The sequence below is a fragment of the Aquila chrysaetos genome, chromosome 3 (assembly GCF_900496995.4).
Source record: "Aquila chrysaetos chrysaetos chromosome 3, bAquChr1.4, whole genome shotgun sequence".
NCBI classification, from domain to species: domain Eukaryota; kingdom Metazoa; phylum Chordata; class Aves; order Accipitriformes; family Accipitridae; genus Aquila; species Aquila chrysaetos.
The window spans coordinates 46,679,903-46,697,779 of NC_044006.1; the positions used below are offsets into that span (position 1 = coordinate 46,679,903).

Below are 17,877 nucleotides of genomic sequence, written 5' to 3' on the forward strand. Positions count from 1 at the left end.
TTACAATCCAGCATTGACGAAAAGGTAGTATCCAGCAAAAAATGTCTAAATAACCAATTGTCCAAGCATGCTTATATTTGCACAGGATCTGTGTGGGCTAACATTCTTAGCAGTGCTGAATCCTCTATGCTGGCAAAGATGAATGACAAATGCTACTCATGCAGTTACATTTCCCTTTCCTTACATCAATGTCCCAGGAACCTGGAATTTAGATGTTAACCTCATTTGCAAATTGGGAACTCAGAACCATGAGTATTAACCTGAACGATGACTTAGCTCCTTATGGTTTTACTGGCTGTACAGTAATTCTGTTTTCCTCATGGAACCATCTGCTTGCAGAAAAATTGCTTGTGTTATAAGTCTCAGTCACTTACAGAGATCAGTGTCCTCTTGAGAGACATTTGGGTGGGTACTCCTGAAGTTTTTCCCTTTGACCATTCATGATAGCAGTAGCTACCAAGGTTTTACACTCTTGACCCCACTTTCTGTTGCATTTCCAGGCTTATGTCTTCATTTCTAGTATTTGATTTTCAATATGGTGTCAGTGTCATCTGACTTTTAAAAAAATGCATTATTTTACTTAAGGTTGCAACCTTTAGTTTGGAAACAAGTGAGCCATGGACCTTTCTACCAGCAAGTACTGACATAGGAAGACTTTTTGGTTCATGGCCTCACACAGGCACAGGTTTACCAAGACAGTTAAGAGGACTTTAGCAATGACTTGCATGGAATACATTTCTGTGTCGAACTGCAGATAAGGAGTATGCACACCCACCTGCTTTCAAACATGTATGAAACACATGTCTGGTGGTATAAGAATGGTAAGCTTGAATGCTAAGAAAAATGATTTAGGTATCTCTCTTCAGTGACTCATTGGACCGCTGATATAGGGGTTTAAGTATTTAAGTTCAGGTCATCTACATAGTATTTGGACCTTATAATGAGGCGGCAGATGAGGAAATTTCCAGGAACAAAAGCAACGTGCATGTTCCTGCATTGGAAAAATGCAGAGAGACGTTATAGTGACTCTAGCTTGCCAACTAGTATGAAGGAAGAAATGTGAACTTCTAGGTTTAAGGTGGTTTTGATCTGTCAAGTTTTCTGTGTTGAGTTTGGATAATGGACCTTGGACACAGACTGTAGCCAATGGGTGTGCCATCTAATGGGGTCCTATCCTAGAAAATCCCTGCTCCAGTTGTGGCTGAACATTTCCCAAACCCACTCAACAGCTTTGGTGGATACCCTCAGTCATAGAACCAGAAGTACACTGCACATTTGAAGCAAAGTTCTGTGTGTCATATCAGCAAAAGTTAAGAGGTTTGATGATTTGAAGCCATTAGCTTTAAAATATTTTAAATTAATATATTAGACTATAGCACTGAGTCAAGCATCAACATTTCTCATTTAAAAAAAAAAAAATTTCCCTTCCAAGCAACAGAGTAACTGACAAAAAGTGAAAACATTTTTATACCTTTATAAAATATAGATAGCTGACTGTAGTTTTGAAACCAGACTTGCTGGCCAGTTGGACGGTCTGAGGCATGTCGATGATTCATCTTACAGAGTCCCAGGGAGTGATTTCTTGCGGGCCTGTTCATTTGGATGTTGATGCAGGTTTCTATTTAAATCAGGAGCTGAAGTGTGAATTAATCTGTGACATTTTTAAGATGGTTCATGAGGCCAGAATTTGACTAATGATACTCCTACTGATCTCCTGCTAATTTTGGATTTATAGGTGTTGTATCATACCCAAACTTATAAATGTCTGGTCCTTTTTTCTTTTTTTTTTTTTTTTTCTTTCCACTCTCTCTCTGTTTTCTTTGTTGGTTTTTTTTTTTCTTTTTTTTTACAGTTTGATCTCTTTTCATTTATTTAAACAGACTTCACTGACAGCAACAGAATGACTGTCACTGAGTTCAGTAGTTTGGCTCAGCACCAAATGTACCTATTTCTGAGATTAAAAGGAATCAGGAGGGTGGTAATGAAACTTTCAGCAAAAAAATACCACTCTGTGGCCAAAGTATTCCTTAGGTAATAAGCTATAGTGGTAGCAAATTTCTTATGCTGATACCAGCTGTGGCTTAACCTCCTTACCTGCATCATGGCATGAGTAGGAGGAGATCCCATTATCGCATGTGATGTGCTCACTGATTTCTTTTTGATGAGTGTTGAATTTCCTATGTTACCTTTCCCTGAAAGTGTAATTGGACTACACCTTAAGTGTATTCTTTAAAAATGAGCTTTGGCTTAAGGTGTTAGTGAAATGATAGGAGAGAAAGAGATTCTTGAAGTATTACTCATTAAGACACTAATCAAATGATACACATCCTGTACTGGTTGGATGCACTGTGAGTTGCCAGAAGTGGCAAGGAGTTGAAGTTTTGCAGAAATTCTACAGAGAACTGTTAGGAAATGAAAAACTGCAAGGCTTTAAGCTAAAGTTTGATGTGCGTGAATGGAAGCAGCAGCTCATGTCTGTCAGAATTACTGCTGCTTTCCTGATTTACAGTGAAGAATCCATAGGTATGAAAGCAAGGGTATTTCTGAGAGAAAAAGGTTTGAACAATGTAACTTAAGCATGTTGTTATCTTTGGGCGTGTTTACTGTTTAGCTGTACACTTGTCATTACATTCATTTTGTCATTTTTTTTTTTTTTCAGATTCCCAAGAAGGAAACTACAAGTCAGAGGTCAACAGTAAACCCAGGAAGGAAAGGACAGCTTTCACTAAGGAGCAAATCAGAGAGCTAGAGGCAGAATTTGCTCATCATAACTATTTGACCAGGCTGAGGCGATATGAGATAGCAGTAAACCTTGACCTCACTGAAAGACAGGTACTGATGCAAAATAATGGACTTCCAATGTTTGCCCAATATTTACCAGTGGTTAGTAGCTCCTCACAGTAGAGCTCTTGTTTATGTTACTAATAGATATGTTGATATATCATATTGAATGTTTGTAGCAAAATGATATACATTTATTATCTCTCTGCCATACAAGTAATTTATATTTTTATATGTACCAGCTACAGATTAGTTTCATTTAGTAGGCAGAGATGGAAGACAAAACCACAAGTAATATATCTGTTATACTGGTGCACATCTTTTCTAATCTGTGCACACTGATGTGGCTGAAGAAGCGGTAGGTCGCTAATACTGCATGCACAAGCAGTTGATTTGCCTGCGTGCAACAAATACGAGCATCTTGGTTTAGTCTATTAAATATATGCAGTTGCCATTTGTCCAGAGTTTCTGAACATCCCGTTTCCAGATGGCAGCAAGAATGGGAACACCAGCAAAACTGGAATACAGGCATTTTTAACCACTTTATCTTATCCTGTACTGTGAAAGCAGAGGAGACGATGGAATTTCTTATCACTGTTATTGGTTTCCTGCTCACCAAACCCTGGTGTGGGAAACACTTCTGCATGTGCTCAAGTTTCATCATGCATGTTGTCACATTGATTTCTAATGGAAATATTCATGTTAAGCATGTACTGAACTGTTTTAGGATCTCATCCCAACACACTAAATAGGTAGTCAAGTCACATTTCAAATAATAATCACATCAACATACATCAACATTTAAAAAATGTGGTTTAGTAAGACATTTAGAACACTGGATTCAAGTACACCAAATCTGATGAAATATTACCTACGGTTTTATCATTAAAATGGAAAGCTTTTTGCCCACTTAGAGACAGTCATCCTTTCTTCAGGAATTAATACTAGATTGAGGGACTGCTTTAGATACAATCAGTAAGATGATGATATATTCAAGGGAAGGTATCAAAATAGCACCATGATTTGTGAACTCTAGATATGAGAAGTTTTGCAATTTTTTTGAGTTTCATTAACACCTGCTATAAGTAGACATCTCAGTGAAAATCCAGCCTTCTCTATACATATGAACACACATTTATTCACACAAGCAAATGAAACAGTATTTTTCTTTGAAGGCTTCTAGAGAATGGCTGTCCCTTCCAGCTTGTCAAGGTGAAGCCAGTAATTTCTCTTGTTTGACTTGAACACGTTGCGAGGTTCTACTGGGGTCATTTTCAGTTACTTAAATATGCTTGTTATATTTGTAAAGCACACCATTTTGTATCAAACATTTGATAAAAATTTGCCTTTTTCATTTCCACTGACTAAAGTAAGCTGAGACAATTAGATTAACTTCCACACCTGATTTTGACAGCTAAGGGGAGGAGGAAAGAATTCGTCTCAGTGACAAAGGTAGAATCGGTGTGGGACTGAGCAATGATAAATAAATTTTAAAAAATATCTGCTGGCCAATTTGATGGGAATCAGTCAGCTGAATTCAGAAAACATATCCCCATATTTAATAATGGTGAATTTGGCCTGGAATTTAACTATTCTCCCTGATAAATTCTTTATTCTTTTTTTCAAAGATCAGGTTGAGTAGTACAACTAAATGAAGAGACAGTTCACTATAATAAAGGAAATAATTAAACTAAAAGCATTTAACATACAGAGAAGGGACAGATAAATATTGAATACTGTCTCTGGAGGAGAAAAGGTAGCCTGTGCTACACAAGTGCAGAGAATTCATTTAAGCCACGGGAGCACTTGCTGTTTTCTAGGTGTCACATAATGTCCGTTCTAAGCATTCTGCTGATAACTGTGATAGTTTCTATAGAATTATAATTAGTCTATCTAATTATGTAATCTAATTTTCCTCTGCTTCCCCAGATTATCAGAGTGACAACTGAGCTGCTAGACATAACTCCCTTCCCTCCTTCCTTCCTGCTTCCCTGCCTTCCTCCTTAAAGCCACCCTTGCTTAGAAAAGGAAAGTATTATGATTTTTAGCTTAATAGAGTCCAGTTCTGTATCTTGCCACGATAAAACGGTCTGAGAGAAAAAAAAATGATAGCATAAATACTATATAGTTAATAGAAAACAAAAACAAAATTGAGAAAAAATTCTGGACATATTTTTCTGTTTCTGAATCGTACTAAGCCAAGTAATGATGTCACTTCCAATGTTGTCAATTAGAAATTTCTCTTTTTTAAATCAAATATATTGCTTGGATGGAAAAATGGTGTAAATAGGTAAGGAACTGGGTGTGGGTTTCCATGGTTTATCACAGTCTTCAGAAGATGAATGCAGTAAAACTAAAGGCTTGACTCTTGCATACTTTTTTTACATTGGTATTCCTTCAGTGACTTAAAAAAAATACTCCTGGGTGAATGTGGTGTGACACTAATATTTCTTTTTTTTCCAGTTGAGGGACTGAACTCATATTCAGGATCTGTTTTTCCATCATTAGCAGAATGATTATTCTTGAGTGGGATAACATCACTTATTTGTTTACTTACTACTGTTATTACTTTCTTCTACTAGCTGTCCCAACAGAGGAGATCATATTTGATAGCTATCTTAAACAGATGCAACAAAAAAAAAATTCCTTTCTCTAAAATTATTATGACTGAATTAAAATATATTGATGGAATTCCAAAAAACCACTCTCCATTGAGGTAGCATTTTTAGCAAATTGCTATTTCTGGAACAGTTTTCCTTTACTATTTTTCTCCTGAAGGCTGCTTTGCAGAAAATGGTACCTGATAGGCAGTAGTTCCTTTGTTTGAAATAAGTGAACACACAAGTGATAACCTTGATCTCATCACAGGCTGTAGACCTATTTGTGTCGGAAGCTCTCTTGATCTCTCAAGAAACATTGAATTTGCACAAAGAGAATTGAAACTTGCTTCAGATAATACAATGACAAAAACCAACAGTGGGTATTGGGTGAACTGATCTATCTGCTCAGAAAATAGGTTTGAGAGCAGACCTAACCCCTAATGGAATGAATTGTTTAGCAGAATTGTTTTTACCAGGATTTTAAAAAATGACAAGCATCCTATTATTCAGAGGGCAGAAGAACAAAAAATAATCTGGGGAGGGTATTGTTGGGTCATCCTAAAGTTACAACTTTCAGTTATTTCCCAAGATGTGAGATAAATCATGGAGCCTATTATCTTAAGAAAGCTCTATCTTCCTCTTGACTATAGTGATAATTTCAACCATACGCCACAGCTTAAAAGAGGCACTGACCAACTAACATTTCATAATTACCTTTCTGGCATTTAAACAAGCTGTAGAAAAAACCATATGTCTGACCATATTTAAAAAGCTATATAAGGGTATTAAAGTTTTCTACGGTCATCAAAGTAAGGCTCCATTTGACTTTTGAAACAACTTACAAGATCAATTCGAACATAAATGACTCATGGAAGGCCATTTCACAAAAATAATAATGAAAAAAACCTCTCACAACATATGGATCAAGACAAGGAAGTAATCCTATCACTCCCTGAAAGGAAACCTGAGTTACAAGACAGGAGGATGAAATGAAATAAGTGCCTCAATTGCCTAGATATTAAGAGTGCACTTTGAGAGCATTATAAGCACATCTGGTGGTAGGATGGCTCTATTATGGTATTGTAAGAATTCCAGCAGTATAGGTACATATAATTCCTGCTCCATCTCCTTTAGAGTGCACTCACAATCCCTGCTCAGCCAGCAGTTAATAATTTTCAGCTGGCAGGCCTCTATTATATTTTGAAGAGCCAGTTAGACTAAAAAATATCTTAGCTCCCTAGATATTTGTAACCTTGACAAGCGCATTCTTGGCTTTTTTGTACATCCAGATAAACTTGGAGAAGGTTCCATGCAAACTTTTTAATATCTCACTGTGGGATGAGGAGAGGAAGCAGCTGCAGTGGGGTATCAGAGGCGTGGCAAAATGGACATTTTTATGGAGTTGGTCCTGCCAAATATAGAAAGAGTAGGAGATCTTTCCACCTCGCAAGATCTTTTTGCATGGAGCTAATCAAAAGAGTAATGTTGCAGTTCTGCAGGCTAGCTAAGGTTACCGGAATAAACAGTCCAAATATGTAATGCTTCTGTTTGCCAACATAAACGGAAAATCCCACCTAGTCAGATTAAATTCTGCTGATGGCAATGAGAAGGTTTATTTCTTCTTAACTTTAATTTCCAGTACCCACCCAGAAGCCACCAATCATTATAAAAGGCCTGAAGCCATTGATTTTGCATAGAAAAAGGACAAAATTTTGTCAAAATGAAGAGTGCTTTTGCATCTGTGTTTGGCTTCCATGTATGTGGTACCAACATGGGATGAGTGACAAAGGAAGAAGCTTTGTAACAGCTTTTTCTACCAGAAAGAGAAGCAAGCAGCATTATTATTTAAATGTATTTGGGCAAAGTTGCTATAGTACCATAACCCACACTGTAGCACTGCATTGTTATAACTATACAAATAATAAATTAAGTTTTCCATTAGAAAAGTTTCCTTCAGACCCAGTTACCTCAATCCTTCATCACAAGTGACTTCATTAAAATCCTCTTCAGCATCGCAGAGCTTAAGGGAGGGTAGTCACTGCATTTTTTAGACTTGACTGGTAAGGTAAGAGGAGCTCCCCTCACCTGGGTGAGAAACCAGGGAGTTCAATGTTCCTCAATTAGGCATTTGTTCTGAACCACCTCTGGAAGAGTAAATGTGTCACACAGCATGACTAGTTTCCTACTTTAGGAAGCTAGATTTCTAAGGTTAGGTGGTGAAATTATTCCCCTCTATACCTTCAAACAAAATCAAACGATGGATTGATAGGACAAGCTTGACCATATCTGTCTGATTTATTGTGCTGTCACGTCTTCTCTGAAAGGCAGCTGCTCATTCCAAGCTTCCATGTGTTAAGCACTCTCTATATACACTAAAATAATGAGCCTGTGTGGCTTGAAATCCTTTGGATTGTTTGTTTTATTTAAAGTAACACTCTTAATAAAATAAAACAAAACTCACTAATACTTTTATATTTGTCTTGAGCAATATAAATACCAGCAGTAAGAGTTACTGTGCTAATTCAGTTTGTTCTTTCTTAGGAAAGAATGCTCCTGGCAAACTTAATTATAACTCGTGCATAATTTTGATTTGTATGATAATTCTTTTTAAAAAAGTACATGGCAAAACTTCAAACAGCATATTTACTTTTGCAGTATTGATTGAATTCGAACAAGCAATTCCATGTGCAAAGATCCAACTGCCTCAAGCTGTTAGTTGTGAATGGACCCTACACCTGCAGAGAAACCCCGTGAGGTTCTGGGTGGGGAGAAACCTCTGTCTGTGCCAAGCAGCATACGTGATATAGACAGAAATATTAGCAGCTCATAGAGCTGCTTTTACAAAGTGAGTAAGGCTCTGCTGTCCCCTACCCCTACCCTTTCTTAGACACAAGTCAAGAAATATGTGGCTTCTAATGTCGCCTGTTTAAGGAGATGGGAGCTTTTTAGGTTTGTCATTTATGGTCACTTTAAAAAACAGAGAGAAGAAATCAGTGAGGAACAAATGGTATTGGAGAGGTATAAATGAACATGTAGAAAGACATGTAGGAGATATTTTCTTATGCAGGGTATTGAAAAATGTAGAACCTTTTTCTGGTTTCACTAGTTTCTTCTCTTCAAGGCAGGCCCTGCTAAAAACAGCTGCAGCTTCTTGAGGCTTACTAGCTTTAAAACTGGTTGTTGATTTTGAGGCTAGTTTACCATCAAAAAACTCAGTCAGGACTGGCTTGTTTTGGAAGGCAAAAAGGTCCTTCCAGATTTGAAGTCATGAACTGTGGAACTAGTTTAAGTGAATACAAATGAGGGTGCTTCTTACTTGGGCAGGGACATGGCTTCCAGAGCCATAGAACCCTGGAGGATTGTCACGGGCTGGTAGTCAGAGGTTGCTTTCTGCTGAGTCTTGCTTCTTGACATTTGCCTTTCTTTGTACTAAAGTAGTAGCAGAAAAAAGCACCAACATACTCAGGCAAAAGCCAGTCTTGATTACCCACCGTCTTTTAACTTTCATACTCAGCTGACCTGTGCAAAATGGGTGCAGAATGATGCACGTTAGAATTTTTTTCTCATGAAATAAAATGGTCTACATGTGAGGAATTCATGCAGGTAAATGCCTATACAAAGAAGCTACAAAGTTTAGCTAAAGGCAATCTTCCCCACAAATTAGTTTTGCACCATGTGTTTCTTTTGTAGATTTCTATATATATGCAAAGAAATTGGATGAAGGTAGACTTTAAAAAGATATGTTATAGAAGAATAAGGTAGAGGGAGTTCTAGCAGTAGTCCCACAGATTGCCTTTCTTTGCCTCTGGACAAAAAAGAGAGACTAATTTTATAAAAAATACACCCTTAAGTTATGTACAAGCCAGTAGGAGGAAAGAACCTGAAATAGTGTGTCCCATTCTGCTTAAGGTATGTTAACCCTGAAACCTAGTTAAGAGAGGTTTTGAATAGGAAGGGTTAGCTGTTTGATTATGAAACTAATTTTGAAGATCACTGGTGGAGAAGGTGGCAGTTCTTTGGATGGAGTAGAGGGAGGTAAAGAGAGTGCTCTCAAAGACTTCTGAAACTGGAATGAAATACTCGTATCACTGCTCTCCTCTGAAATATAATGTCTATTCCATCCCTCTCTAAACGTGGGAGGTAGAAAGGAGAATGTATCACCTAAGCAGTACCCAAACCTCAACTGACTTCTATGTAATGAAAAACCAGAACTCACTCCTACACCTTCCTGGGTGCCAAAAGCTCCAGCTGTCCTTTGTGCACCTGCCAAAACCTCCCCTTTTTCTCAATAGCTGCTGCAAAGTACTTGTGCACATTCAGTGTGAAGTCCTGTTAATGTAACACGGAGCAGATTGCTTTAAATCAGTGAGCATGTGACTTAAGCAATTTTAATCAGAAGGTTCTGGTACCACTCATTAATTTCCAAAGAAAAGTTATTTTTCTCCAACTGATGTATTTTAGTACTATTTTATAATAGCTAAGATGACATTTAATACTCAGATTTATATAAACAGGTTTTAAGCTCAAAATACATTTAAGATTTTTAAAAGGTTTTTTTAAAATAGAAATTAGAATTTCTTTAAATCATATAAGGAAGAAAAATAGTTTAATTGAATAAAACTACCTTAACTTACTCTCCCATGTATCCGGCATGACTGAAATCCAACTGAACTATTTAAAACCTCACGTTATATTTAGTTATGGAAGTGAACTGATAACTGACTACCATTTCTGTAAATATTTTAAACTAATAGATTTGATTCTTCCAACTCTTATATTTGTTCATAGTCTAGAACAGGAAAATAAACTTTTCTTGTTTTACATTCCTATTTGCTTTTATTAGTTTGTTGAATAAACTGTCACAAAAATACTATCTCTATATATGCAAAAAAGGTAAGTTTCAGCTGTACAACACCAATTATTTCTGTAAAGTTCAGGAGTTTGACTTTCTTTAAAACTTGGCAGCATAAGTGTACTATCTAAAAATAACAGGAATGTTTTCAGAGCCAATGAAAGTTGAGAAGTAAACTTTTCCATTTTTTTAATTTTGAGAAGTCAGGTTTTTTTTTTTTTATCCATATGTCCATAATGTTGTGCATTAGAGGAAAGTAAATTGACAGATTAAAAATTATAATAATAAAAGAAAATGGACAATGGCTGACCAGGAGCAGAATCTTAAAAGGCTTGGTGATTTGGTCTTCCTGACACATTTAGGTATAATAAAACATGGAATTTGGGATACTGACTTCAAAGACTTATACTTAGAAATATGCATCCTTTATAGCAAAATAACGGTTTCAACTGGCACAGCGCTCTTGTTTCTAATTTTTAAGGTTTGTGAGATACCAGGCCTCAAATTTTAATCTCGCTTGGGACTCATGCCACTAAAACCTGGAATAGAAAACCTAATTTTAGGAAAGAATCTTTCATTTCAGAAAAGAGCTTTTTTAAAGAGAAATGTCTTTTTTCTTAAAAGAAGAAAGACAGTGGACAGTGTAACTAAGGTAGTTTGAAATCAGTCATGCTTTAATTTTTCAGACAAGAATGTCTTTATTAAGAAATACTCATTAATTATAGAAGGTATCTGTTCAGTTTTTCTCTGTAAGCACAGAACGCTAAAATCCCATGTCAAAAGGAAGCATCTGAGCTCTACAGAGCATGGTAGAAGTCAATTATTCTTAAAGTTAACATGACTGAAGTGCTCTGCTGAAGAAGGAGTATTAAATCAGAAGTTTAGGTGATATGCTCATTTGGAACCAAAATGACATGTTGATGTCCCCATCATGAAGTTGTATTAATGATATACATGGAAGACAGCACATACTGTGGCCCTTAAGCCTACTAAGGACCTTTATATCATACGTATATAATAATTACTTTAGTAATGTAGACACTAACAATGTCAGCCTCCTCATTTTGAATGTCCTCCCGTGATTCCTACAGAGCAGACCTTAAGATAAATTGGTCACAGCAAAAACATTTATGTTGTACATCAGGAGATGCACAATGTGAAATCATTTACTCATATCTTAAGTAACAGTCTAATCATCAGATGTGGAGATGCAGATGCTAAACAACTTGTTGACTAAGGGAAAAGAAACTGTGCTTTCGTGCCAGTAAGCAGATGTGCTCAATAGACTGGCTCATAAGTGCTGATTTAGAAACAGCTGTTAATGCTACCATCATCTTTAATATAGTTCATTTCCCTCCACTTCCTTTGTTTTCTGTACATACATATGCTTGCTTTATACAGTTAAGTTGTGCTAGTCAGAGGGTGGAGAAGAGGGAGTGCATTTTAATAAATAATAGGCAATCAGGACCTGATTCTGGGAGGTGGTGAGCACTCTCGGCTCCTGCTGGAGCTAACTGAGACTTGAAAAGCAACATAAAAATGTTCATAAAACCTGTGGTATAAAGTTTGTTATAGTAGATCTCTAAAGTACTCTAAAAGGATATCGTTTTTGCAAAAGTTGTAAACGGCACAAGCTAGTTCTTTCACTGGAAAAAAGTTTAAGAGTTTTTCAAGTTCACTTCAGTAAGGGCTTTTTCTCTCTCCTTTTCTATTTTAATTTTTAAATTAAAAATATTTTTAATTGTAATTTTTTATTTTATTTTTATTTTTATTTTTTCTTTCTTTTTCTTTCAGTCAGTCTCTCCTTTCACTTTTGCTTTTTTTCTCTTTCTTTCATTCTCTCTCCTTTCTTTCTCTTCTCTCCTTTTTGTTTCTCAGGGTGTTTTGTTCTGATGCATGTTTTCCGCATTTGAAAAGCACAGTTTTCCGTGAATGCAGATAAACTGACACTCTGAAGTACTTCACACAAAGTTTGCTTCACTTCCTTCCCATTACTAAAATACAGATGAATCACATAGCAGTAACAACTGTACTCCCCATAATTTACTCTTCAGCTCTGAAGGAAGTTCAGAATTCCAATACCTGAATTTGATCTCTAGAGGCAATAACAAGTGAAGGACCTGTCTCATATTATTAGCACATGAGCATTAAAGTCTTCATCTAGAGTCCATTGAACTATGGAAAACCTCACATTCACATTAGTATACTTTGGATCAGGTCAAAAGTGGATTTCAGTACTTTATAATAGAGGACATAAAGAAAAAAAATATATCTACATATAATACCTAATGTATTCCCCTCATATAAGAGTCCTGCTGTACATTAATGCAGCAAATGACACCAAATTAAACTTATAATATTTTCAGTGATAAACTTCACTATAATTGATTTCTAGCTTTCAAAAATAATCTTTGAGATACCAAATAAAGAAATTTCTTATTTGATATTCTCTAAGTAAATCAGATGCAGATTATTTGAAGTCATTAATAAAAAAGCTTAAAGCTTTTTTTTTTTTTTTTTTTACCTTTTTTTTTTTCTTTTTTAAATTGTTACCATTTTCTCTTTACGGGAAGCCTGATAGGCTACATGCCAGTCAGTAGTATATACTCTTCTATGGGAGCACCAAGGTTACTCTCTTCCTCTTACACTCAATAGAGTGCATGCAAAAGTAGCTGGAGTCCTTTCAGCCCTACTTTCCTTAAATGCCATGTTTCCCAGATAGTGGGTCATGTGCAGACATAGTGTTGCATGCTGGATCCTCTGAGGAATTTATAAATGTTTCTTGCACTTATTTTTGAAAAGGGAAATAATCATCCTTTTATTATTTGTGTCAACTACTATAGAGATGCTGACCTAGACTCATCCCTGGTGGAGGCATTTCAGGGCATGGTTGGATAAGCTAGTCTGAGGGTAGGTGATCTGAATGAAGATATATTCCCCAGCCTGTGCTCGGCTACTCATTACCTGGAAGCTGGTGCTAATTGGTTCTCCTGGGTTTAATGCTCAAGGAGAGAGACTGCTCTTGACTGTGGTTTTGTGAAGATACAAAAATGCCCCAAGAATGGCTTAGATCTTTTAAACATCACTCCAATCCTGTCATTTCTTCTTACCAAATAAAATTCTCTCGGCCCTTGTTTCAGAAGAAGAATGATGATATTCTGTGGTACTGGGTTGAAACCAAAGTGTATTATTTTTGATGTTTAGATTAAGACTGCTGTTGCATCTACTGCACTGTCTGGCACCAGTAGAGTAGTGTCTTTTGCAAGAGAAACTTCATTGTCTTAAAAACTGAAAATAAACAAAATGACATCTTAACTTCCTCCAGAAAGCTGCCAATGCTGTACCCTTTTGACTACACTGTTTCCATGGACACCTCTGATACGTGACCAGAGTATGATAATTCCCAGCATCACAGCAGCCAGTAATAAATACCTTCCCCTTTACACTCATTTCACTTTACAAGCCAGATTCTTTGGCTCTGATGAGTTGACTAAAGGAAAGGATGTGCTGTGTTTTGAGGCTCTTACCTAACCTGGAATCTTTTTGCTGTGTTCCCAAGTGATTGGCTTTAACAGCTCACATTGGCTTTAACAGGAATATAGAGTATAAAAATATAAATATACGTCTCTTGCTCCCACATATGTACACACAGATAGTGACGTTAACTATCAGTTCAATTGTAGTAAAATTTTAATGTAAAATTCAAAGTGATAGTAAAGGTTAAACACTGCAATGTTTCCTGGATGTGTAAGACAGATTCAGCAAAACAGCATTTTTGTGGCTCTATTACTCATGTTGTACAATATGTCCTGCTGTGCCTGTTCCTTGCTGTTTCTTTTAAAATGCTGAAACACATTCTGCTAAGCACAGCAGAGGATACACCAACATTGCAAGCTTTCTTGCTTTCTTTCCAAGTGAAAAGTTGCAGACATTGTTTATTTTTCTGTGGAACCTTCATGTGAAGAGCTGCACAGACACACACGCACGAGATTTTTTAGCAACATTAACTCTAAATGGATCAAACCCAACAATCTTCTATTCATAGCGTTTTCAGTGACAATATTTTAAGTTGATTTGAAATCAGCCTTTAATCTGGTCTAATATATTTGACAGATGCTATGCACATCTTTTTTTTTTTTCTTTTCTTTTGGCTATTGAAAAAAGTCCTTGTGGTTTGCAGTACTGGTACTTTAGAACTGTGCAAATAATTTAGGTTTACTTCCCCCCCATATATTTCTATACAGAGAAGGGGAGGAGGGGAAATGAGTTTCAGCTGGAGCAAAATCTTGGGGTTTAATGTGACTTAAATACAAATACATTTTTAATCTTTCATGTTATGAATTTCTTTTCCATTCTCATCTGAAATTATTTGCTGATTTTGACTCAAATTTATAAATGCTTTGCCCTCTGGCTTTGGGGATATTTATTTGTCTGAAAAATTTGACCAGGGCTTCTGGTTAAATGTAGTAGAATTGAGGATCAGTCAACTAGAATCATTTAAATACATTTGTGAAATAGACAGGGAAGTTGTAAATTTTGATGGTAAGAAACGCTCTTTCAGATACTTCAGCAAGTGAAAAAAAAGAAGAGCTTTTAGAGTGCTCCACCTGAAACTCACCACCAGTTTACAGAAACAAACAGGCAGAAAGCAATGCAAACTTTTCAGTGCAAGTTCCTTGCCAAACTAAGGACCCTCCCTTGAAGGGCAATTAAAAGCACGAGGGGCAGCAGTATGGGTTCCTGCCACCAGACGGGGCTCTCTATTACACGAAATGCAGGTTCTTCTGCACAGTCCCGTGATGGGAACCAGTTTGCCTCTGTTTTCCTGCCTGTGAAATGACATGAATACATTTTGCAAGAGTATGTGAACTTTTTAACGTTTTCTAAAGGGCTCTGAGATCTTCCTGTGCAGCAGGAGCTACCTGCTGCAGATAGTCCAGCTGCCTTCTTGTGGTAACCCCTTTCCCTCCTTTGCAGTCGTTATCCTCACATCCCCAGGGTTCACGTCCTATCCAAAACCAGATTGTCTGCTCTTCAGGGAAGGTTTTCACCACACAGACAAAAAGGCACATTAAAAAAAAAAAGAAAAAAACCTCCAAGTGAAGTGCTGTTGCTGTGCTACAGCTAGAAAGGTCATTATTACCTTCAGTGACCCCCATCTTTGTTTTCTTGTTTTGTCTTTCTTCTGCGAAGGTAAAAGTTTGGTTCCAGAACAGACGAATGAAGTGGAAGCGGGTAAAAGGGGGCCAGCAAGGGGCAGCGGCCCGGGAGAAGGAACTGGTGAATGTGAAAAAGGGCACGCTGCTCCCCTCCGAGCTCTCTGGCATCAGCGCAGCTGGTCTCCAGCACACAGGGGACTCACTAGCGAACGACGACAGCCACGACAGCGATCACAGCTCTGAGCACGCACACTTATGATACACAGAGAGTGTCCCAGCTCCGTTCTCAGGAAAGATGCTTTGCTGGCAAGCCTTACACAGGCATCGTTTACGTATGCAAGTGACTCTGGCAGTGATTTTTAAAGTTGTTATGGAAAATTCAGGCTTATTGTGTCTGCTTTTCTTGATTTTTAGATGGTTTACAGTAAGTGCCATGTCTTAAAGGTGCCTCAAGAGTGGAGAAGTGGAAGATGAACTTACTTTGAACATTCCAGAATTGTTTGTCATGTTTATGACAGCGGGCAGGTATTTTTGCTTTAGCTTGCACTGAAAATTACATTGCTCTCAACAGACGTTATATTCTGAAAACCACAGTGCCACAAAATCACTATCTAGTGGATAAGAAATGTATTTTAACTCTGTATATATTTACCTTACAGCATTTTCCTGTCTTCACTAATTTTAGCAATGCATTCATATTAGCTGATGGCAATAGTCACTCATGACAATAAATGGCTTTTTGTCTCTTTATTTTTGTTTTGTTTTTCCAAAGACATACAATACATGCAGATACTTTTGTTCAAGTAGAGAACAATACAATAGTGTCTGCTAGGACACGTCCTTGTATGACAGACAAAACAAACCTTATGTTGCATTTACTATCAACTGCTGCTAATAGGGTATTATTAAACTTACCTAGCTCCTCAATTCTTCTTATCTTATAACTGCAAAAAATGACTTTTAGGATCATAAGGATAGTCCAGTAACCTGCCAAAAAATGTCATGTTCCACTCACGCTCAGTGGAAACTTCCCAAAGGATTATTCATTTCTACTTTGTCATAATTGAGTACATTGATAAATACTGACACTCTGCAGAAATGTTGTTGCTTCATCTTCAGTTTAAAAAAACAGCAGATAAGCTGAAAGTTATTATCAACCGCTTATGTTGGTAGAAATCAAAATATGAAGGTAACTCAGTATTGTGTCCCATGTGTAAAATCAAGACACATTTTCTGTTATAAGCTTTTGTGTACATACAGGCAAATACCAAAACCCAAAATTTAATGCAAACCATTGATTGTACTTTGTGAAGAAATATGTTTAATAAATAATCCTTTTTAAATAACTCTGGTCTGTCTACAGTGATTTCATCAGATACTTAAAGTGTTTTTTGTAGAAGTCCTAAGGAGCTCCACCTTTTTTGGGTCTTTCGGAACTTAGTCTGTCTGTGGACAACACAAAGCTGTATTTTCAAATTTAGGCTTTTAATCTTGGATAAACCTTCCACCTTGATCCATTTGGGAAACTCTTTCCTTTAGCAGGAAAAAGGCATCTAGCAGCTAATGATGTCTTCAGCCAAAAACAACAAGAGTCTGTTCAACCATTTTTCCAGATTTAGAGCAAATATAAAGGGTTATTTTGTTGGACCTTGTTGAAATGGATGAAAGGGAATAAACATCAGGAAGAGATGCATACTTATATTATTATGCCTTTGTTCAATAGAGCTGTGCAGGAGAAAAAGCCAAAATATCCCTAAAAAATTTGGAGATGAATTGGACTGGGTAGCGTGATAGAAGGAGCTGAGTGAAAGAAGGAGCGAGCCAGAAATGCGCATATCCTAGTAAATGCTTGTGAGCATTCACTGAAGCTCTGCTATGTGGAGCAGTAGGGCATCATAAAAGTTAAATGTGATCAAGAACTCTGTGTTTGTTTTCCAAATCCTTTCCACTCTAGGTTTGATCTTTCTTGCACATTAATTGTTGTCATGATCATTTTAGTTTAAAATATCCAAGCAATGGGTAATTAATTTCTTTAAGGACTTCAGAGCATTTTATTGATTTCAGCAGTTAAGGGGTTTTGCATTTGTTTCTCTGTTCTTTCTCAAATGCCTTTGTCATACAAAATTGCTGAGAATGGGAGTAGGATAGAGCAGTAAGCCAACTACTTGTGAATACTTGATATTTTTGATTTCATGGCTGGATGGAAAAGGTTTTTTGGGTGGTGGTGGGTATTATCAAAACAGCAAAAAACTGCCAGTGATTCAGACTAAAGTTTTTTGTTCTTGGCACTTTTCCCTCTTAAATGAAATATAGCTAAATTTCAAAATGAAAAATCAGAATGAAAAGTTGAAAAAAAGCATCTTGAATTTTCAAATAACCCTTTTTTAACAACAGCGATTTAATCTAATATAATGTGACTTGTTTTGCTAGTAAAGAGGGGAGAGAAGATTATTGTCTTTCAAATACTCTGTTTGCCAAAAATGTC

General features: G+C 36.7%; 1 protein-coding gene across 1 annotated transcript in view; it reads left to right on the forward strand.

The window, feature by feature from the left end:
- The window catches only part of MEOX2 (mesenchyme homeobox 2), a 54,240-nt gene extending 37,502 nt beyond the window's left edge, over positions 1-16,738 (forward strand). The window contains exons 2-3 of the mRNA XM_030010457.1: positions 2,660-2,832; positions 15,427-16,738. Of these exons, the coding sequence (XP_029866317.1) occupies positions 2,660-2,832; positions 15,427-15,651 (398 nt within the window). The 3' untranslated portion in view covers positions 15,652-16,738. The remainder of the gene's footprint in view (positions 1-2,659; positions 2,833-15,426) is intronic.
- Positions 16,739-17,877: the final 1,139 nt, after the last annotated feature.